The 25,071-nt window shown below is 38.0% G+C and overlaps 1 protein-coding gene across 1 annotated transcript; it reads right to left on the bottom strand.

Annotated features, from left to right (window-relative positions):
* Nucleotides 1–2,499: 2,499 nt before the first annotated feature.
* cstf3 (cleavage stimulation factor, 3' pre-RNA, subunit 3) lies at nt 2,500–24,515 on the bottom strand. Its single transcript, XM_060877529.1, has 21 exons — nt 24,354–24,515; nt 22,143–22,244; nt 21,890–21,985; nt 16,380–16,412; nt 15,230–15,327; nt 15,004–15,070; nt 14,884–14,918; nt 14,668–14,794; nt 14,167–14,244; nt 13,855–14,017; nt 12,101–12,210; nt 11,509–11,625; nt 11,336–11,410; nt 11,107–11,250; nt 8,579–8,681; nt 7,929–7,998; nt 6,983–7,178; nt 6,118–6,268; nt 5,680–5,774; nt 4,525–4,585; nt 2,500–3,175 (listed from the first exon to the last, which is right to left on the bottom strand). Exons 1-21 carry the CDS (start codon nt 24,378–24,380, stop codon nt 2,973–2,975), a joined length of 2,151 nt encoding a protein of 716 aa, XP_060733512.1. The 5' UTR covers nt 24,381–24,515; the 3' UTR covers nt 2,500–2,972.
* Nucleotides 24,516–25,071: the final 556 nt, after the last annotated feature.

A 25,071-nucleotide genomic window follows, 5' to 3' on the forward strand; every position in this document is an offset into this window, starting at 1 on the left:
CAATTTCCACTACCGAATGAAAGCAAACTCTACCCAAAATATTAACATGTACATTTTCATGGTCTTTGGTAGACACCCTTATCCAGAGCGAAGTACAAAATGCTTTAAAGTCTCTATCAACGAGTACGCTGAATGATTGACTAGGTCACTTAGTATGGATACCATAAGTCTAAAACTCAGGAAGAAGTAGGTCTTTACCCATCGTATGAAGACAGACAGTGACACAGTTGTTCTGATATCTAGGTGAAGTTCATTCCACCAGAGAGGTGCCAGAACAGAGGAGTTTAGATCATAACTTCTTTGTACCCTGAGAGATGATGGGACCAGTCGAGCAGCACTAGAAGTTCGCTGCTAGAAGAACAAACACTCTTTGTTTCTACTCTTCTTCCTCATATTTGTTTTTGCTCAATTCATGCCTAAGTTCATGTTCTAGTGAATCTCATTAGACAGTAGAATGTTAAGAATTCATGACTAGTTCATATGAACCCATTTGTCATTTAATGGCTTTTTACCAAATAAAATCTTTACGAATATTGTACTTATTAGATTTCTAGCCATTTGTTTGTGTCCTAAAAACATTCTAGGGTTCTTTCATGACATTTTGGCTCCATCCAGTATATGGTCTATTTAATGTGTATTTTAAATGTTTCATTTTAAAACCCTGTCCCAAGCTGTAGAGTTGATGAATTGTCTAGAACTGATATCTCGCTGCTGCTCTTTCTAAACTGTTAGTCACTTTAAAAAAGGCCAAATCACACTCATTAATGACTAATGTCTATTCACCAACATTTAAGGCTACACCCCAAGCACTAAAATCCATGCCTATGTATTACTCCTACTATACCATAAGCCATCTTGTGGCTCTGTCCCTAATGGTAGACTTCAACACTAAATTATCAAGTTCCCACTAGAACACTGGCTAAAAACATTACACTGGCATCTAGGGTTCTTCCAAGACCATCATTCATTCATTCATCTTCTACCGCTTATCCGAACTACCTCGGGTCACGGGGAGCCTGTGCCTATATCAGGCGTCATCGGGCATCAAGGCAGGATACACCATGGACGGAGTGCCAGCCCATCGCAGGGCACACACACACTCTCATTCACTCATGCAATCACACACTACGGACAATTTTCCAGAGATGCCAGTCAACCTACCATGCATGTCTTTGGACCGGGGGAGGAAACCGGAGTACCCAGAGGAAACCCCCGAGGCACGGGGAGAACATGCAAACTCCACACACACAAGGTGGAGGCGGGAATTGAACCCCGACCCTGGAGGTGTGAGGCGAACGTGCTAACCACTAAGCCACCGTGACCCCCCAAGACCATCATTTTAAGTTTCAATTGAAGTTTAAGGTCCATGCTCAAGGGCTCAGCACCTTGGTGGTCCTGGGATTTCAACTCCAACCTTCTATTCAGTCCAGCACCAACTACCACTTTATTAGAGCACCTAGCAGCAGTAAATCAATCCGAGCAGACTTGGACCAACTGTAGTTGGTATATCCGTGAACTAAACACTTATACAGGCTGTACATATCAACACAATGTTGTACCAGTGTGTCTTTAATGTTCACAACCCAGTGCATGAAACTTGTAAAACGATCCCTAAGTCGTGACAAAATCAGAGCTTAGTAAATCCTCCAGACATTACATCACAGATCATTCCTATAGCAACGCCAACCAAACAGGTCACCTAGAAGTGACAAATTGTATAAAAAAAATAATAAAAAAAAAAAAAAAAAGCGCCAAATGCACTTGGAGCTCCAACACGACAAAAAGCTATCTGTAACCATTTAAGAAAAGGTCAGTGTCTGTCTTGTCTGAGTTCTGCATATCCTGCTGTGGAAGAATGAATTCTTTGTCATTATGGAACTAGGATGAGGTTCGGAACGGGAATATTAAACATAAGGAAACTGCGTTTTGGTCATATTTACATCATTTGACACAGGTTTAATGTGAAATATGGAGTTATGAGGCTATTGATAATGCAGTGAAGAAGCAAATTTTTTTAGAAATATATGTAGTACGAGTATCTCAGGACACTGTCCATGTGTAGTTTCATATGTTTGTCCCACATTGGTATTGGTTTCCTTCAAATTCTCCAGATTCCTCCCACCTCACAAAAACCACCATTGTTGCCAGTATAGACACCAGGACTACCAAGAACCTGACCAGAACAAAGCAGCTACTGAAGATGAATAAATTTATGCAAGCAATTTTTAAACAAGCTAGAATCCAATCCAACTTTAAAGGTACTTAAAGATAAGCTCAAGAGACAAACAGTGACTCTCAGGCCATCCTGGGATGTAAAATACAAGTAAAAAGGGTTTAAAGACTGATAATTCATTTTGAAGCATTTTAAAAGGGTCTTTATTAAATGTAGTTAAACTGTTCTAAAAGTTATTATACATTTTATGTAATGCACTTGTATTGGTATGATTATAATAAATTAAAATAAAAAAATAAAGTTGACAGGGAGAATTTTTTTTCTTTCTTTGTTTTATTGGAAGTGAAGTGAAATTTCCATTCGACTACAAAATGATGTTTGTGGTGTTTTCACTGGACTACACATGGCAAGCTCTGAACTGTCAATCAACATCCAGAATAAAACTTTGTACAATATAAGCCACTCAGTTTTTAAAATAAAACTGTTTAAAAATCAAACAAACAAAAAATAAACCTTCAAAAACACAGGGGGAAGAAATGAGAATCAAGATGAGACTCAAATGATCTGAAGAGTCGAGTCAACCACAACGAGTCAAAAACCTCTTCTTTGAAAAAAGAGGTTGAACTGCAGGTGACTCGTTCCTCTTCTTAACACGCAGGACGTGCGTGTGTTTGTGTGTTTATGTTCATAAACCCTCACAGTAAAAACCATCCATGGAGGGAGAAGCTAAAAAGCCATCACTGGAGGAACATGGAACAGTTAGGAGAGTCCATAACGAGTATCAGTGTTTGTTTGGGACTCATCGGATGCGTTTCTGCTGCCTTGCACGGTAGATATCGTTGACCGGTGGAGCGATGGCTCCTTTTTCCTCCTCCTCGTCTGAATCAGCGTTCGGCCTCTTCAGTGATTTGTTAGCTAGTGCGTGGTTCTCGACAGGCCCATTTCCTTCTCCGGGAACATCACTACGGTTGCCTGTGATTAACTCCACTGCAGCTTCTACAGCTAAACATACACATAGGGAATGAGTGAGAACTTTACAGCACAGAATTAATAAAAGCAAGATAATGAGATATTTTAATTTCAAACAATACAACGATCCCAATTTAATGAAGCCATGTAAGGAACAGTGTATAGACTGATTCTGTTGATAATATTTAGGTACTTATAGCCAGGATACTCTAAAATAGCTAGCTTCAATCGCAAAACAAGCCAAGCCTTTCCAACAACACCTTCAAAAACCCACCACTAACATTCACTAAAGACAAACACCAAAAATCAGGCTCAAACACTATCAAAACATTCGCCATCTAACACTAAAGCTGACAATCGGCATCAAAACTAACATTCAATACCACAATTCATCAAACATCAATTAAACACATTCGGCAGCAACACAATCATTCTTTAATATAAATACATTACTCATAGCACCAACAACCATCAAACACAGACATTCTCCATTTACATAATAATCAACAAACACCAATCAAACATGATCGAATATTCACCAGACAGCAAAATATCCAATAATCACGCAGCATCAAGAAGATTCTTTACCGAACACTCTTCTGAAACATTCAGCAACCAACAGACCAGTACAGCAACTAAAACAGACTTCTAATAATATTCAAGACAGATATTGAATAAACACTCACCATCCAAACTCAACAAACTATAAAACACCAAAATACACCGTATTTTCACCGTATTTCAACACCATTTTCCATAAACAAGAACAGTCGCCAAATATCCACTTTCCATTTGCTTTTAAACATCGTCCTTTAACAGCAAACACAATCCATCACCACTGAACACCAAAATGATAATCAACAACATTCACAGAAAAACAGCAAAATTCACCAAGAGCCAACCTTCCTCTAATATCCGCTACCAAACATCAGATATTAACCAACACCAGCTAGCAACATTAGCGAGTCACACCAAAAGAAATAAAACACTAAACACTCCACCGACCCATCAAAAATATTTCCAGAAATCCTTTATTATCTAAGGATAAACACTAACAATTGCCATCAAACAATGTTCACTCGTGAACAACAAAAACTTCCAACAGACGTCAACGCCGACATTCATTATCGAACATGACACGTAAAATTCATGATCATTAAATAATATCCGCCAAAAAACTCTACTTTTTGTTTTCTTGTTTTTCAGCTGCAAACTTCAAACACCGTCAAACACCACAACGTTAATGTAGCCTCATAATGAACTAAATAAATCAGTGAACGTTCTAGAAAACGTTCTAACGGCATTGAGGTACATCTAAAACACCTGGTTTTGTTTCTTGGTAAATATTTAATCAGTAGAAATGTACATTACGGTGTACGTACTCTCAGGCAGATTGCATCTTCTGAACGACTCTATCAGCTCATCCACCTGGACAAATGGACCCTGTGAGAGGAAGAAATATTTTAATGACACTGAAAATCAGATGATACTCATGATAACGACGAGTCTTACGGATTTAACACCTACATATCGGTTTAGGGACGGCTTTATGATTAACTGATTCTTTCCACAAGAACTGGGACTTCTTAATACTTACCTTTGCTTAAAACTAATATTTTTACTTAAGATTATAGTGAACACAATGTTCCCTATTCATCAAAGGTGCGTTCACAAGAATACACAAACTCCAGTAGTTTCCTTATTCGTTAGTGTGGAAAAAAACTCACTTGTGGTCAATGTGAACTTGAGAGTAACATCAATATATTATAGAAACGCTGAGCTTGCAGTGTTTCTATAATAAATAAAGTACATACTGTATAAGGCTTTATTAAAAAAAAACGGATTATAGAGCGGATACACACACAGGGGTTTTCAGGAGACACATAATGTCATTTGTAAACATGATCTGGATACACAGATGGGGATCTTTATCAATCTGCTGGCCCTTAACACATTTAACATTTTACTCATCCGATCTGATTCATTCACTGTTTTGTTCATATGAAAGTGTGTTGTGTATTTGTTCAGGCTGGAAATTTGGCGGACTTATTTATATATGTCATATATATCATATTTATATATATATATCATATTTATATATATCATATTTTATACTTTAAAATTTAAAGTAAAAAAAATAAAATAAAACCTCAAGCTATAAAGATGATTTAAAAAAGAAAGAGAAATGGAGAAAGACAGTTTAAACAAAGGAGTACAAAAGACAAATGTACTCAACCGTCCTTTCTTATCATTGTTCCCTCTATGTAAGTTTTATGATTTTATATTTTGCACTGAAATATTAAGGCTGAATTTAACACCTGTGTCAATCACGGCATGTTTATTGTATGTAAATGAGATGTATAAGACATCGGGGTGCGCTGTGTGTATGACGTGTCATCACGTATATCTGGGCTGTGAAACTGACCGGCATCATCGTGTTTGCTCAGATCTGCACTCGTTTCAACACAATGTTGAAGAATAAAGGCTAATGTTTGTAACGTTTACTGATTGGGGCACCAGCTGGTGATGATACTCACTGTGAAGCAGTTTGGAGGAGGCAGCAGCTTCATGAGGATCACAGCACCAGGGGGAACAGGAAACACTCCTCCTGGAACCGGGTGCAGGCCAGGGGCTGTCACACACACAAACACGTACACACACACACGCACGTACACACACACACACGTACGTACACACACACACGTACGTACACGCACACACACGTACGTACACGCACGTACGTACACACACACACACGTACGTACACACACACACGCACACACACACACGTACACACACACATGTACACGTACACACACACACACAGCCATTATAAAAGAGCACAGGATAGAGACATCAACATGAAAATGGTTTTGTTTCTTAAAACAAGGTCCATCTGGTGTTAGTAATGATTTGTTTCACAGGTGCAGAGTAAAAGCAAAGAGGACATTTAAAAAGTTCATTCTGATTCTTACGGGCAAGATGTCGAGGCTGAAACGGGATCATCTGGTTGGTGTCTGGTTTGGGATACTCTGGTTTGCGGTCTCCATCATCCTTCATCGTCGGGGCAGAAGGGGCAACAACAGCCTCTTGGATCATTGAGGCGTATTTGGCCCGGGATACGTCCTAATAAACAAAAGAGGGCAATTCAAATATATTATCTACTGTGTGGTTACAAATGTATGTTTATTATACTGCGCTGCCCTAGTCAGTCTAACGATAATATTTTGTACATCACTGTGTTGTCTGTCTTGTTCCTTTTGGGAATTTTGTTTTTTTGAGATTCTGTATTGTCTCATATATACACACAACTGTTAGATATTATTACACTCTATATTAGGCTTGTGCGATATTAAGTTTTCTCTGCTCAAGATGCACCTATTTCTTTTTTTTTTTAAATCACAATTAATTATCACAAATAATTATCTAAATAAAATAAGGATGGTGGAATTTTACAGTCAGTGGCAGCCATGAAAACTTAGTTTGATGGAGATTTAAGTGATTCTGCTGTAATGAGCAGTAAACATGAATAAATCTGGAGTGAAATGCACAAATCACTTTCCGGTTATCGCCACCAGTGATAATTCACTTTAAGTCTTGATTTTAGCCGATTTAGCAACATCATTGGATACCGAGGCGGTGTAATATCGTGTGGCAAGGTTTAAATCGTTTTACTGCACAAGCCGAGTGTTTATACACAATCTGGACTGGATGAGAATTAAAAGTTATTCAGACTGGACTTGTGTGGTGAAACATTAAAAGTTTACATCATATGAGTTGTACAGGTTTCAAAGTGTGGCAGCTGAAACATGGTGAAAGGAAAAGCAAATCTAATCGCACCTTGTAGCCAAGAGCTTTGAGCTCGCTGGTGGAGCAGGGGTACAGATCCATGAACTTGTACCTGTCCACCAACAGAGCAGTCTCCTTGCCCTCGTATTCCTCCTTAAAAGCCAGGAAGCGCCTGCGCTCCACCTTCAGGATACTGGCCAGGTCTCCAATGTTGCTCTCAAACGACAGAAAGCGTGCCCAGATCTCCCTGTGCATCACATGAGTAAAAGATACACAAAATGCACTTAAATGTGGCTTGTATTTGATAGAAGGTATTGGGATTCTATGATTGTGGTGCCAGTTAGGTCTCGTACAGCTGGAAAATTAGACTTGACTTTGTTAATGATCAACATCTAATCTAAGTGAACACGCTGTTAGACATTCAGATGCGTTGTGTGTGTTTTTGTTGACAACGGCTGCATATTTGACCCTGTTGCTACATTATTTTCAGGTGTTTAACTATTAATAACGTATGTAAATATCAAGCAGGCATTTTTTTTATTAACAGATGTCTACATTTTGCAAAAAAAGGTTACATATTAAAGATTAATATTGTTCCAAACTAATGGCCATATCCATGCATGTTCAATTTGTTTTCTTTTAACAGAGCACAAAAGTCAACTTTATTCCAAATGTATTCAAACACTAAAAGAACATGAATCAAATATGACTGAAAAACAGTATAGTAACAAGGATAAGACAAAATTATGAGACACAACTAAATTTGGAAATTAGATTTACAAAACAAGCCAAAAATAATCGATGTATTTAGTGTTTAGTATTTTTGTTTACTTTTTCAATTAAAGTGTAAATGTTTTTTTCTTACATGTATGTTGTTCTGAAGGTAATTTACCTTAATTTAAATAGGCTATAAAGTTAAGATGCATCATATAAGCATTTACTCCTTTCATGTTATACACAACAACGCAAAAAAACGACACAAAAGTAGTTCGCTAACCCTGATTTTTCAGGAGAAAGACTTCCAGACGTGAGAACCCTCTCAAACAGCACTCTTGTGTTGTTGTCCTCTGTGAAGACAAAGAACAGAAAGAACATAAGCAGAAATATTTCCAATTGAATTGCAATACCAGTAATTCCTGCTGAACTTCCTACTTTTTATTTATTTATTCTTTTTTTAGGACAAAGCCAAAATACGCAAGCTGGCAAAGTGACCAGATTTATTTATGGCAACGCAAACAATCTCTTTATCCTCGACTCTTAAACATGTTACCACAAGGGCAGAACGAGATACTAACAATTGTCGAATTAAACGTAAGAAATAATGCTAATTAAAATAAACGTAAAGATGGCATCAGGACGCATCTCCCAGTAAACATCAGGAACAGAACTTGACCAACAAATTATTATCATTTTCTACTAATAAAAGTTTTTTCAGTAATAAAAAACAAAACAAAAGAGGAACTTTGGGCCAGCATTTATAACCTCGCCCACTAAGGATTAATAACTGCGGACAGGACAAATATTAACAACAAACATTTTTTTTTAACGTGTGTTTGGCAGCCGACCTGAGGAAACAGCGAGGACGAAGGATTGGGTATGTAAAGAAAACTGGACATGATGAAAAGGTGGAAAACAAGCAGATCTTACCATTGAGGTGAGAGAGGTAATCGATGTACGCCAGTATATACTCAGGGATGTCTCCGTATTTCTTTAGACCAAGCTCGAAGATCTTAAACGCCACTGATTTGTCCTGATGAAGAGAAAAAAGAAAGAAGAGTCAGATCTATCAGTCAAAACACAATGGAATAGAGCTTCTTTGGAGGTAAATGTTTAGTCAGTGTTTTTTTTTATTTTTTTTTTTATGACATTAAAGTACTATTATTTGTCTGGCTGTAATTTAAAATCACAGGTTTAAACAAATGCAGATGTTTTCATTCGTTATTGTTTGTTTAGTAGAAACGGATTCAAAGAGCCTTCGACATAACAGCAGATCCACATAATACAAGTGTTCTAATAAACATAATGATGATGCAATTTAAGAAAGAAAAACACATCATTGATACGGTAACGCTTTCTGTAAGATGTTTATTTAACATTTATGCAGAAAGTAGGTTTTCCACCATAGGAGAGTCTTCAGAAATGATTGGTTTGTGGGTTTAATATCACCAATTAATTTATCAATATCTGTGTGGGAAAATGATTGTGTTTTTTGGAAAAAATATTGCCCCTACAGAAATACTTGTGAAAAAGTACAAATTCTTAAATCCCTGTGTGTCTACTGTCTTTTGAGCTGTTAAAGGTGGGGTGCACGATGTTTGAGAAATGCTTCAGAAAACGGAGTCGGGCCGACAAACAAAACAGAGTCTTCAGAGTCGGGCCGACAAACAAAACAAACGTGTAGCCAATGAGCAGAAAGGGGCGTGTCTTGTCAATATGCCACGGAGAGAGTGTTCAGTGCGCATGTGTGACATTAGCCGAAAGATATTGAAACATTGACATGGAGGATAAAAACGAAAAGCAAAAAAAAGGCTTACGATAAGGCAAGAAGCAGGACCCGTGTTAATATAGGATCAGCTTTCCAGCGCTGTCTTCCGAGTGAAACGGAGCTAAACCTTTCACGGTACAACACACAGTACTACAAAATCACATTTGTATTACCATAGTATTACTCATTGAGTTCATTTATTGATAAAAAATATCCCCTCGGCCAGCTGCCCCAGCAGGTTCCGCCATAATAGTTGCCTGGCTTACGTATGTATGAGTGGGGCGGAGCTATCAAAACAGGGGTGGGACTCATTTGGGTTAGGGGTGTGTTTGTTTTGGTGATTTCAAATGTCAACATTGGCTTTCAAACATTGTTCACCCCACCTTTAATATCCACTGTGAAGCGTGACATGACAAAGAACATGTAGTTAAGAAATTAGGAGGAAAATCCATTTTTTAACAAAGAGTTGAATAACTTTATGCTTTATTCTTTATCCTGAGTAATCATTACTATTAAAACTATACGCAGCTCCACCAACATATTTGGTGTGTGTTGTGTTTTTGCTCTAACATAAAGTATATAATGTAGTGTATATAAATATGACTATTAAGAGAAATGAATAAGTGCATATCAAATACACTCAAGTGTAAAAGTAAAAATGATTTAAATTTCTTCCCAAATATAAACGGCATGACTTCATATTTGTAGTGAACTACGCCCTCTACTGTTCACAAAAACCATCACAAGAGCACAATCACGCATCGCCAGTCTATCACAAAGACTTTGGACTGGAGGAGGTTGGAAAATCAAGATTACCTGAGGGGAAAATCACATACGTTGTAGGTTAAGGGCCTTGTTTAGGGGCCCAGCAGTGGCACCTTAGTAGACCTTGGATTCAAACTCATGACCTTCCAATCAATAGTCCAACTCCTTAACCACTAGGCTACCACACATATATATCTCCATCCATATCTATTGTACTGTGAAATGGTGTGTAACAAGTTCTAAAGTTACCAAACAGTTAATAAGATTATCTTCATAAGTGTTGATTCCAGCTACTCTTTTTTTCATATTGTACATTTTAACAATTTAAAGTTACATTTAAAAGTTGTGTAACATCACCATAAGCTTAATTTCTGCACACGTAATATTGTCTGAACATACAGTATCTCCACTGGTCGGCGCTGTTTCTGTCTATTGTCTTGTATTTTATTGTCCTGCACTGTTTGCACCAGGTTGCACAGATGCACTTTATGTATCTAGGACTAACTTACTAAAGTCCTTAGCTTTGTCTTTGTTCTGTGTAGCACCAGGATCCTGGAGAAACGTTGTCTCATTTCACTGTGTACTGCAACAGCTATATATGGTTAAAATGACAATAAAAGCTTCTTGACTTGACTTGCTATCGCTCAGTAGAACAGTTATGAACAATAGTTTCCTCACTTTTTGAATAGATGCAGCTTGTAATGCAACTGAGATATCCTCTATCCTAAAGGATTTCTAGATGTGGGAAATATCTGTATTAGATATATTGGCACCCACTCTACAAATCCCCATGAATTAACTGTATTATAAAAACACTATACTACAAAGGAATCCTAGCACTATTGGGGTATATTATTAATCAACGTCTGACCAAAATAAGGTATAAACGTTCTTGTTAATTAAAGAAAACCCCAGGAGGCATCACCTTGCTGCAGTAGTACTCCATGAGTGCGGCCGTGACGTAAACGTGATGCCGTGTCCTGACGTCCTCTCTGGCTTTCTTAAAGATGGAGCGACCAGACTTGATTCCCTCTGCTCTTCTGGCAAACTTCATGTACTGGATGTAAACCTGAGGATCAGTGGCACAAAACAAGCATGTCAGCAACGTAAAACAAGTCGGATGTTAAGTGCATTGTTAATGAAATGAAACTCACCAAGGTCGGGTCGATGTCCTCTATAGCCAGGAGGCGGTTGTATATGCTGTGCACTTTTTCATATTTCATTCGACTCTATGGAGCACAGGTCACAGAGACAGTGTAGTTTCAATTTAAGAAGGCTTAAGATAATCACAGGGGTTTAATGGTGCGATCAGAGCTGAAGGTCTCACCTCCTCATAATCGGCGAAAGAAAAATACAGCAGCATGTTTTTCTTCAGTAGAGTTGAAATGGCGCGTTCGTAAATGTTAGCAGCCTCGTCGCTGAACAGCTTAGCGTTATTCATGTCCTAAAAATGCAAAGATAAATGCGAACGTTTTACAATAATTACTTGTTACATTAGTTACATTAAAAGTAGGTAAACAGTTATAAGTACTACATGACTCATTAATGATTCAAAATTAATAATTGCCATGGAATAAGAGGAACGAAACACTTCTGGACGCACCGTTATTGGAAATTAATCAAGCATCCCATCCCCCGTTCACTGATTACTTTCCTATGACAGCATGCTGCATCATATTTTATTCCTAACTCATACACTAATACAGATTTTGGTAAGAATATCACAAAAAGACTCCATATAACCTTTTTTTTTTTTTTTTTACACATTAGTCTAATTGCTTTCATAGAGCTGTTGACAGATCTGTGAGCATTCTAACAGTCTTAAACACACTAACACTGACATGTAATATGAACTAATGATGATGATGATGATGATGATGGAGTGACGGTGAAAGAAAAAAAAACAAAAAAACACAAACCCCTTTTTCTGCCAGCAGCTTGCTGGACTGTTCCAGATACTGCGCAGCTTCATACCAGACGTCAGGATGATGGCCGAGCACTAAAAGGCACTGCTCGTAGGCAAACATCACTGCAGGAACAATCACAGATGCACTTTATTTAGTCAGCTAGCACAGCTTGGCTGCCTGAGACTGTTATGTCTGTTTATGATGATATAAATAACAACAATGGCAGCTTAGATGAGCAGCAAATTAGGTTCGAAAATCTGAAATTGTTTTCAAAGCCGCAAATTTGTTTCTTTTCTTTTCTCCCCAATATGGTGACGTTTCAATTCCCTAAAAGGGCTATTTTGCATATAGCCGCTCACACGAAACAAAGCTGAGAAACAAAGTTTAACTTTATGTAAATATGGAGCCACATGATGCAGCGACTCCCAGGGATAGTGAAGACGGTAGAGAGCAGTGTGATGTGTCTCCTGTCAGACAGTCTAGTGCAGAAAAGATGGAATAGATGTCAGATCCTTATTGTATGTCTCTGACTTCATACAGAACCACAAAGGTAAACACAAATAAGACAGACAGACAGAAAGACAGAAAGACAGAAAGAAAGACAGAAAGAAAGAAAGAAAGAAAGAAAACAAACAACTGGTGTGTGTCTGGACATTGGTGGTCAAATGTGGTCTGGACATTTGATTTGATGCAGGTTTTACGCCGGATGTGCTTCCTGAGGCAATGACCTCTCATTTTATCCAGGACTTAGGATTAGCTCCATACCCGGGACTCAAAGCCAAGACACTGCAATGAGAATGCAGGCTCCTGACACTGGACCACCAGGAGGCATTTAATAACCTGGAATATTAGCTTTTAATTATTAATCATCAACCAAGTGTGACATGACATGAGTCTGAATAGTTTTATATATATATATAAATTTTCTTCTTCTACTTTCGACTTTTCCCATTAGGGTCCATCACAGCGAATCATCAGTATCATCCTCTACTCTCGCACCAATTACCTTCATGTCCTCATTTAACACATCCATATGTCTCCTCTTTGTTCTTCCTCTTGACCTCTTACCTGGCAGCTCCATCTCCAACATCCTTCTACCAATATAACCATCTCCCTCCTCTGCACATGACCAAACCATCTCAATCTATCCTCCAACCTGAGCTGTCCCTCTGATGTCCTCGTTCCTAATCCTGTCCATCCTCGTCACTCCTAAAGAGAACCTCAACATCCTCATCACTGCTACATCCATCTCTGCCTCATGTCTTTTCCTCGCTGGTCACATGTGTAAAAGATTTCATGTTTCATTTTAACAGCAGGAATATTGAGTAAGCTAGCAAGCTACCTGCACCTTCTGACACATACGCTGCATCACAGGAAAGTGTAACGCACATAGAGGAAAGCGATATCTGCCATCTTCCATGCATGTGAATTTAGAGAAGCCAGTGATTGCCCAGCATCACTCTGATGGACAGCAGATAGAGATAGGAGGCCACCCAGAGATCACGTACTATTTGTTCTTTGGCTGAAACTTGCAATCAGTCAGCGTTTTGCATCGTGCCAAAGTCACGTGTAATAACTCGTCAAAAAAAGACAGTCTTAGGAACTTTCAGGTTGGATTTAACTACATCAGCATTTCCCAGTTCTGCTTCATAGCCCATGTATTGCATATCTTTGCACTTTTTCTGCCCTGACAATCCTAACTTTTAAGGTTAAAATGAGCATGTCAGAGAGTACAGATAGAAGCTGGGATTGTATTTAATAGTCACCTCTTTTAGTGATTAGTGTTTGGTCTTCTGTACGTAGTGGGTTGCTTTTCTCCCACTGGATGTACTTCTTCCACATCTCCACCTGCTGGGCTTCTTGTGGAGAGTTTTGCGGGGGCACAGAGGGGGCATTTCGGTCCAAACCTTTCATCACTGTTTCATATTCCTAAAAGAACGTTCAAGCGGTCAGATCGATCATAAGCTGACTTCTTTAAAACGTAAAAAGTCACATTAAAGCTGCTGGGTGTGAACGCTATATATGCATAGTCACACAGAATAAAGCAGTAAACCTGTGATTAGAGCCAAAGCACCTACCTTGGCAACCCTCCGAGCGTTCATGTAATCTCTGCTCCGATCTTCAATCATCTTTTTGGCTAAGTGGATATTAATTCCCTTTAAAATGGAAATGAGGGTTATTGTGTACCACGTAGTTATAGTTATACATGAGCAAAAAGTCACACAAACATACAGAAAAAACAATAATGAAACTATTAGAATTGAACGATGAATTATAACCCAAGGCCAAGAGAATCAACAAACAAAAAGAACACAGTTCAGATTTTCTATTATTTCATCTGTTCCGCTTATACGTACTTCACAGTATCACAGGGAGTCTGTCCAGGAGTCTGACTCAGGACACAAGGCAGTAGACCCCCTGAATGGTGTTAAATCACACCATCACACACTTACATAGTACAGACAATTTAGAGCTTCCAATCAGCCTTTGGACTACTGGAAGAAACCAGAGTTCCCGGAGTGAACCCTCAAAGCTCAGGAAGAACATGGAAATTTCTGAATGCGCTGTACTCATCTCACCTCCTCATATTTGCTGTAATCCCTCCAAAGCTGTTCGATGTTGATCATGGGATTGACGCAGCCTCTCTGATAGACCCGCCTCACAGCCGTGATGCGCTGGTTCTCTGCGTACGAACCCACCGCCTCGCTACGGTACAGAGCGAGAGATTTCATACCTCAGATTTCAAGCATGTGTCAAAAAAAAAATCAATAAATCCTGACATGTCGTGTACTCACACTCCTTTGAGAAAGTTGATATAGTCCACCCAAATCTGCAGGGAAAGCAGAACGTATGACGTTAGTATGACTTTAATGCTGCATTTAATTAAAAGTAATTAAATTAAAAAAGACTCTCACCTGGTATGACATGATCTCCATTCCTATTTTGTCCAGAGCGAAATCGTACGCCTGTGCCATCTTTTCCCTAATAATGCAGACAGCGATTAGGAGCCATAAACTGTTGACACTTTTTGCCTCTTTCTTCTACTACAGACCGTCAGTAATCTTTAAACAACATATCCTGCGTCTTTGCTGATTTTTTTTTTTTGCTTTAGCATATCCGCACGCACGGAAAATCACATACTTGTAGCTGGGCAGCTTTCCTTTAGTTTCCCGGACGTATGACAGGTAGCATTTCCACAGGTCGATGTGCAGAACCTTCATGAGGCAGCGCTGAAACAACTGAGCAAGAAAAGGACATAACGTCACCTTTACCGTGCATTAGGTGGGCAATTTACTTCAAGCATTAAAATTCCATTTCTGTTCCATATTTATTGAAGAACACAATGTGTAGGTTCTTTGTAAATGCCATTAATAGACACAGCATGGATGAACCTTCACTTTCTCCCTCTAGACCGTCCAGCCTCCAGTCTTTCTTTTGTAAAGTGTTATCATTTGTTCCAGACTACATTGACATCCTTTCCAGTGTCTGTAATTGTGATTATTCTCTGCAATCAAATAAATTCTCTTTGTAACAGTTTCCCGTCTTTGCACGACGTTGTGTTTTCTCCGTAACGCCACACAAAGCTCGGAGAGGATGGTGAGCGGACCGACGTTTACGGCCTGCATTGTGTCAAGTGATAACTGGAACTAACTTCTCATAAATGTTCCTTAAAAATAAAAATAAAAAATGTATGATGTTTTGATCATGAATAAATAAAAGATTTTAAATCACTGGGTTATTAAATCCCTGTGATATAAGACTTCTATTTGCCATCGCACCACGTAGGTGTTTTTAATTCCTTACTTAATTCCAATGAAAGCTTAAGCAGGATACAATAAAATGATGCTGCTTTTTAAAAGGTGGTAAATTGTGAGTGTGGCATGTTGGAGACATCCTGGTGATCTGTCAGTGATAAAGCATTCGAGTCATATTTGCAAACTTGAGTCAAAATCACCTCAAAAAAAAAATGGAGCTTCTTTATGCTCATATAAAGGCAAAGGTTCCTGGTGAACCCCATTACCTGATTGTCCTTTCCCTAACACACTGGTATAAAAAAAAAAACAAGGTGTTTCTTAGTTAATAAAAGTTGTAGAGTAGGAAAAATAATTACAGTACATTAATGGCCTGGTGCGATATCAGTTCCATCATAACTACAGAACTGACCCACAAATGAGTAACCCAATATCTTCAGGTTTAGCCCAGACACCTTGACAGGACACTTTACAGTTTATGCATTTGAATCCTAAACTCACTGCAGCTTTGTTGCGGCTAGAGAGGAATGAAAGCTTACCTTTTCAACCTTGTCATAGTTTTTAGCCTTGATCTGTGGACAGATTTTAAAGCCGGTGTTATTAAAGCACGATTTTGCTCGAGGGAATAGTATGAAAATGGTCAGAGCTTCATCACACACACACTTTAAGATCAACAATGTGAAATTCTTACAAAACCCCAAAAATAACACAACACAATGCCTGCATCTGTTTTTGCCATTATTTTCACCCGGATTATGTTTTGCAGTCAGACATTTGGATTTTTAGTCATGTGACCCTTTAAAAGAAAAACATTAGGGCAAAACAAACGGAGTGGTGCTTTGGGATGTGAGTAAACCTTTTGGATATTTTGCATGTCTATTATTATCGTAAAGATTATAAAATGTAATCTAGCAAGGCATTATGTGAATTCATGTGGGTCTAAAAACACCTTGCCAAGAGCACTGGATTGTTTATAGAGGTCACAGAGGTCGTGTTGCTATCTGCTACGTGAAAAACATGGGGTACAAACAGTATAATTTGGCAAAACCTTTCAGCTTTTCAGTCCCCCGCAACAGTAAATCAGAAACCGGGTCAAGAACGCCACCTGACGTCCGAGAACAACGCCTCCTTAAACACACATCTAGAGTATTTACAGACATACGTTCAAATACAGAACAGGAGACACGAGCAAAGAGGCTTAATGAGCATTATAAAATAATCAGGATGCAATTTTGCCAGTGTACAAGTCATTTTATTTGACACTGACGTTTCTTTAGTGTGAGAAAAACATTAAAAAAAAAAAGGTTCTCAAAGTTCTGTAGTGGCCTAACGTTGCATCTCGTGTTCGTGACACTACTCTGAAAATGATTCACCGTCACGACACTGATACTTAACACGATCTTAACACGAACACAAAGAGCTCACGTCACATGTTCGCTCGCGTCCAGCCTAAGACGTCATGGCAGGAAACACTCACTCTCACTCACTCATTTTCTACCGCTTATCCAAACTACCTCGGGTCACGGGGAGCCTGTGCCTATCTCAGGCGTCATCGGGCTCCAAGGCAGGATACACCCTGGACGGAGTGCCAACCCATCACAGGGCACACACACTCTCATTCACTCACGCAATCACACACTACGGACAATTTTTCCCCAGAGATGCCAATCAACCTACCATGCATGTCTTTGGACCGGGGGAGGAAACCGGAGTACCCGGAGGAAACCCCCGAGGCACAGGGAGAACATGCAAACTCCACACACACAAGGCAGAGGCGGGAATCGATCCCCGACCCTGGAGGTGCGATGCGAACGTGCTAACCTCTTAGCCACCGTGCCCCCCCGGCAGGAAACAATGAAATGCAAATATTACACAAACAAAATCACTTGCTAAGTTTATTCTCATACAAATACTGAACTACTCAATAAGATCATTAAGTGTTTATACAATGAGGCATCACAGAGAAATAAGCTACTATAGCAGAAAGCTAATGTGATCAATGAGGAACGTCTCGTGTATATGTATATATATATATAAATAATATATAATACATACACATACAGAGGTGTGAGACGAGATTCTAAAAAGTCTGAAAAGAAATAAAGGCTTGGCTTAGACATGGTTTTAATGAACAATCTGCAGTTTACCTTCCACAGTATTCACAATCTAATGGAGATGTTAGATTTAACAAATGTGCTCGAAGACTTTCACTGTTAAAGGTCTCATGGTATGGATGGGGAAATGTACAGATCTTTAAAAAAAGCTCCTTAAAGCTTTCAATTAAAAAAAAAGAAAGGAATACACATGAGACCTGAGGTGAAATCTAAGCTCCTCGTACACACACACACACACACACACACACACGTATGCAAAGCCACTCTGTCACAGACACAATTACAGCCCAATAATTCAACAGATTTCTGGTTTATCAGTCAGTTTTATTACAGAGAAGAAAAAGTTTGGATGCCAAACATGCATAAGACTGATAAAGTTCAGCAGACAGCCTTAAAGATTAAAAATATAAGCTTTTTTAAAAAAAAAAGCTGTTGCACACCATAAATGTGCAGATTTTGGACACATTTTTAGCAAATTAAAATAAAAATGTGTGTGTAAAACTGTAAAAGAGATTATGATATGTACTCTGTTTGCTTTAAGGAACAGAAAACTTGAGAAAAGGAGTTGAAAGATCATTAAAAGTAAAAGACTTAAGATAAAAATAATTTTATGACATTTAATATAATATATTAAAATATACTATACTAAAATATACGAGTTGTTGAGAACCAAACGATGGATGATCACCACAGAGGAAGTAAACGAGAGAGACATTTGGACACATTTCTATATGCAAAAATTAAATTAATTAAAAAAAAAAGTACAAATTAATAAAAAGTAAAGTGAAAATGTTTTTTAAAAAAAATAAATAAATAAAAAATACTTTTTTTAACCTAAAAAAAATTCTGTAAAGCCAGCCCAGGTGTAATATTTATATTTATTTCCAATTGTTGGTGATAAATCAGACAGGAATTATACATGTGCAATAATGCAGTGATATTTGTATTTTTTTTTTTTTAGATATTAAAAATGTAATATAAATCTGAACTATGAGTTAAGTGACTAAGCGTTACTCGATAACAGTAACACTTGAGGTCCCTTAACTCATAGTCCATGTAAACATTAAACATGTATCAGGATCTCTGACTGATAAAAGCATAAAGTTTTATACAAAAGAGTTAATGCTACTAAACACCTGACTAGACTAAAACTAGCAAAACACTGCAATGTTTAAATGTATCATTTACTCATGATTTTGTTTGAGCAAACTGAGCATATATATATTTTTTAATTAAAATGACTTTTCAGTTAATGTTTCAGATTCCAAGTAATCTGATTTCAAGCCACTCGACTGAACTCGAAGCCTGGAGTCACGACTACACCTCAGTTCCCGGCTCAGTTTAAACTGTGCAGGGCAGCAGGTTCCTGGATCTGGATCTGAAACCCATCAGCTTAAACTACCGAGTCTCAGCTACTCCATAAAAGCAGTGCGAGTGTATGAAATCTGGACAAAATACACTATGACTTAAGGTTTGTAGAAAGCCTGAGCATCAAACCCACTCATTACATGAACTACTATATAGTAGAGGCTCAAATATGTTCCATCCTGTACAGAGTTTGACCTTAACCCCTGTCAACACCTCTCGGACTTCTGAACTCAAAGCGCTTGTCGCTGAATGAGCACAAATTCTCACAGCCGTGTTCTAAAACCTAGTCCTTTCCAGAAGAGTGGAGGTTATTATAACAGGAAATGTAGACTAAACCTGGAACATAATATATAATGGTCAGGATTCCACAAACCTTTGGCTGTCTAGTGAATAAGCCAATTAAAAATAAATAAATAAAAAAATGGGGCCAAGAACATCTTGATTTGTAAAAACAAACAAAAAAAAAAAACGGAGTGTAAATGTACAAACCGTGTATGTATGCAAGTTGTGAAATACTTACCATACTAGTTCCCCCATGCCCCAACACCCCCCATCCTCTCCCAACAACCAACTTTCTCCCCAATTTTGTTCTGTTCCAATTTCCACCCAATCAGCTCTTCGCTATCCTATGACGGCTACCGACTAGGGAGATAAACACCAACACGTGGAGCTCAGTAACAAATGTTTTCAGACTGCTGCTCATTCTGTCACAAGGCAGACTAACACACTCTGAGGAAAGTGTTATCTGCCCTCTTCCATGTACATGAGCTCACAGATCGGCTAGACTTATCGGCTAGAGTTGACAGGGAGCTCCCAGAGAGCACGGCCAATTTTGCTCCGTCGTCTGGATTCAAACTCATGATTCGATCTCCTGGTTGTGCCACTCAGGATCTGTTTCCCCGTGTTAGTTTGCAGATCTGCTTTATTAACTCAACTGGACAAACAATTACTATCACACTTTGTGCTTAATTATAGTTCTGATGTGGTGTGAATGAAAAATGAAAAGCTACCAGGATCGTGTTAGGATCGTGCAAGCGTATAAAAAAAAAAAATACATTTAAAAAGAAATTACCCACTCGTCAGTTCAGCGGAATCATCAGCAAAACAAGGGTTCTTTTTTTTTTTTTTTTATCTGTATCATCTTCTGTACAGACTTTTTTTTCTGTAGCTCGTCTGCTCTTTGGCTTGTTTTCTATTCAAATCATACTTTAATGCTTTTAACGATAAACCATTGTTCAACAAATGAAGCTTTGTATGAAGCTGACTGCACAGAAATAGTCATGGGGGAAAAAAAAAATAAAAAAAAAAATCAAACTTGCTTTCAAAGCTGGGTTTGGACTAAAAACATTTTTGTAAATCGCTTTCGTTTATTGATAAAAAATAAGGTGAGAGAAAATGGGACCTTTACCAAGTCTGTATGGAGGAGAAGAAAAAAAAAGAAAAAAAAAACCCACACCCAAAGAACAGCAAAGAGTATATGCTAAATAAATAAGTAGATGATTCTATAAATAACTATTTTTATACTTGTGTATCACATCCAGAGTATGTACTATTTTCTTGTTTGGTGGTCGTCGTCACCAGAATTTAGTTTGAACTACTCTATACAGCTCTATATATTGGATCAGTAAAACAAAAAAATGTTTTTAAAAAAAAAAAAAAAAAACCCACAAGCATGGCATGTTGGAGTCACATTCTGCACATTCTGTAGTTTGTTTGATTCAGGGTTAAATTGCTTCCCTCAATAGAATGGACTTGAAAGCAGACTGAGCACTGCGCTCAGACCCGCATGCGGTTGTGATGCTCTCACCTGCCGCAAGAACTGCACCGAGTTGGAGAACACACCAGGGCTCCACCTCAGACTGACTAAATAGTGCGTATGTGAAAGCACCCTTAGGCATACAGTTTAAACAGAACAAAACTAGTAGCTACAGGTTTATATAGCCAGGTAGCTTCAGGGTGAATCTAAAAAAAAAAAATCAAATCAAAACTTGTCTTATTTGACTTGGAGTACAATTGAATATAACTGTGCAAATTTGTTGTAAATAAAATTACTATTCCTAAACTTGAAGGTCATGTGCCTCAGGTGTACAATGTGTGGAATTGTTGTTTTTTTTTGTGTGTTTTTTTTTGCAATGTTGGGGAAAACTGTTGGGGAGATGAGATGTGATTCTTGCCTGAAATTAAAATTATGCTGCAAACCAACCAAAGGACAAAATACGTTAATATTCTCAGATCTATCTTGCAGTGTTCACACACAATCCATAATGACCTCAAAGAAATGACACAGGAGGCAATAAATTGACACAACAAGTGAATAAAAGGCTAAAGCATTCTGATACTATTAAAAGAGTTTAATGCTGTTGCAGATAAAACATGCAACAATATGAACTTAACCTCAGAAAATTGAAAAGGAATGAAAAATAATGATTACAAACTCTGCCGTCCCAAAATCCCTCTCCCCGCCCCCGCTACTGCTGTTTGAGGTAAAGTGTGAAAGTCACATTGTTGATCTGAATATGAAATGTCATTTCTAGCACACACAAATAAAAAAGGAAATAGAATTGAACCTCGGCTTCAATGTATAGCTTCCAGAATCTGCCCGAACTTGGGAACTGCGTGATAAGTCTCTCATACGTCTTCCTTGCTTTATCTATAGGTTGGTTCTAGGAGAAGTAAAATGCATTTACATACATGAAAGTAAATCAATCGTTGGTTTATTTAAGGCAGGGTTTGAAAGGCAAACCCTCCCCACCAACCCGATTTCAACTCCCCGATTAAGTCACCCCGGGTAAAAAGGAATGCAACCCTGTGTCACTAAACCTGTGCTTCTCGAATCAGTATGCTCCATGCGTCCAGGTCATATGGGTTTTCTTCCAACTTCTTCTCGGCCTTCTTCACCTTTTCTGGAATATACTCCGCAGCCTGAAACAAATGAAATTGACAGAGGAACAAGATGAATAAAAAAAAAAAAACATGCAAGCCTTGTGTGAGGCAAAAATAAAAAAACACTCAAACACAGAAGAGCACTTTGGAGCTGGGAAACTAGCAATGTTACCGAAAGAGATCAACAAAAGTATCATATTCCATATTACACAGAAGTGTGTTCTCAGACTGAAGCAGTCGCAGGACTACAAAGATCAGCTCTCTTTTTAGATAGAGCACATACACTGCGCCAGTTCGTACACGGCTCAAAATAGAGGAAAGGAGTGAAATATTTCCAAGCTACGAATCCCCAACCCTGGTATTGGAGAACTCCTTTCCTGTCCTGCACCCCTGATTCAATTTATGAGTTCAGTCAGGTATATTAGAGAATAGATGTAAATGTACAAGACAGTGGGTTCTCTAAAATATGCGCTGGAAACCTGTGTTCCAAACTACAACTGTAGAAGCGAAATAGTGCTTTAAAACTATTTTCCAACAGTATTCACAGCACACATACACTGGGTATTTGTGGTCTCCAGCTGTGTCATTTATAATTTTCCCTCAAGTTGATCATTAGCAGACAAAATGTATATCCAACTATAAGATAAGATGCATTTACACCACGTAAGTTTAAAGTGTACTTAAGTCTGATTTACGTATATATATATATATATATATAAAAAAAAAAAAAAATCACAAAAACCGCAGTTAAGTTGCTAGGAATATTTTTCAGTGTTCTAAACTGCAGATAGTCCTGAGTGGGGAACTAAAGAAAAGTCAAACCACAAGCACCATAGGATTAGTCTGAGGAATCATTAGAGACGATCATAAGTCACATAAGTACCCATCTTTTAACTTTACAGAACTGAGTCATTCACAGCTCGAATCTCATCTCAAATTCTCAGCTTGAATAGGGGAATGTGGTAGTCTAGTGGTTAAGGTGTTGAGCTACCAATCAGAAGGTTGTGAGTTTAATTCCTACTTCCACCAAGCTACCACTGCTGGGCCCCTGAGCAAGGCCCTTAACCCTCAATTGCTTAGTTGTATAAAAATGAGATAAATATAAGTCGCTCTGGATAAGGGTGTCTGATAAATGCTGTAAATCTCACGCTCGCCACTGAAATCACACACAGGTCGAAAATGAACGGTCACTTGTTGCTCACTAGTGTTAATGCTATTTACTGTCTATATCATCTCACGTCGTCTGTATCGTCTCTTCTATCCCAAGCTAAATGTATCGTACAACGTTATTTTATGTCTGTGCTTTTGAGTGTCACAAACAGGAACCAAATTAGATTAGATTCAACTTTGTCATTGTGCAAGGTACATGTACAGAGCCAATGAAATGCAGTTTAAATGGCTGGAACCAAATTCCTGGTGTGTCAACACACAATGACTCATAAACATGATTCCGATTCTGATTCTGATTCAGGTAACTTTTAGAGAACAAAAGTTGGAAACAGTGCATGAAATTAAAACAAAACAAAGTAAAAGCGAATTTAATGATAAAAAAGCTGCCTGTTTTTGGCTCATACCAACGAATAGGAGTTTTGTTTGTTGTTCCTGATGTTGAAATGCTTCACATTTAGCTGCTAATAACCTTTTTAAAAAAGAAGTTCCAATAGGGAAAAATAAACACTTATGCGCTATGATCTTGTTTATTTAAGTATAAAAGGGCTATTTTGTAAACATTCGTAACATTAAGCCCAAACATAGGAAAGTGTAAAACACGAAGGATCCAACTGCGCATGCGCCAAACCAGGGTTTCATAAGCAAGGTGATATTTTCTAGTATAACCTTCTGTTTACATTCTGTATGAACATGGCTAAGTGGCTTCTTATATATTAGCACTTTAGCTTCCTAGCTAGTGCAGATTTAACTTTATAATTAAACGATAAAAGGTAACAATTGTTGTTGGACCTTAGACGTCTTATTTTTAAACACAAACACGTTCCTGCTTTATCAGAGACTCAGAAGCTCAGTATAAACTGCACTAATCGCTCAGTAACACCGCTCGTTATTCGGGGCTGCAATTCAGATCCAAACAAGGCCGCAAAACACCAGTTACAAAAAGGGACCGAAAACACAAGAGGAAACGCGGTTTTTTACCTGATCTGGGGCGACTTCTGCAGACATGATCCAATTACAGAGAAAGATCTAAAGCTCCAAACACATAGAAACGCATTTAAACCATAAGACAAGGCTCTATTTCAGCATGGCCTGCCTGTGTCTTTATGCAGCTCATAAAATGGCGAGTGTAGCTGCCTACATCCGGTCACACCGGAAGTGTATCTAAAAAGCGGGCTGTTTCGCCAGCTGTAAATTATACAGTTTATTATTATTATTGTTATTATTATAACAATAATAATAATTATTATTATTTATATAATAAATATTATTATTTATATTAATATATAATATTATAATTATTATTATTGTGATTATTATTAAGATAAGATAAAAGATATACCTTTATTCGTCCCAAACAGTGAAATTTCACTGTTACAGCAGCCAAAATTAATAAAATGCAAATATATAAAAAAGAATGGAGACATAATATAATATACAGTATGTACAAAACAAAATGTATAAAAAGATGTATATTGTACACAGGTAATATTGCACGTTTTTCAAAATTTCTGTTATTGCACGTTTAAAGTACTTTGTTATTGTTTATTATTACAGTTAAACAGTAATAACAGTGTGTATGGTGAATGATTCACTGGGAGCAGCTTTGATTGTAAAGTCTAATAGCAGCAGGGATAATGGACCGTCTGTATTCGCTCCTTCAGACACTTAGGATGTAACAGTCTGTCACTGAAGGAGC

Source organism: Tachysurus vachellii, chromosome 9 (genome assembly GCF_030014155.1).
Source record: "Tachysurus vachellii isolate PV-2020 chromosome 9, HZAU_Pvac_v1, whole genome shotgun sequence".
In the NCBI taxonomy this organism is placed as follows: domain Eukaryota; kingdom Metazoa; phylum Chordata; class Actinopteri; order Siluriformes; family Bagridae; genus Tachysurus; species Tachysurus vachellii.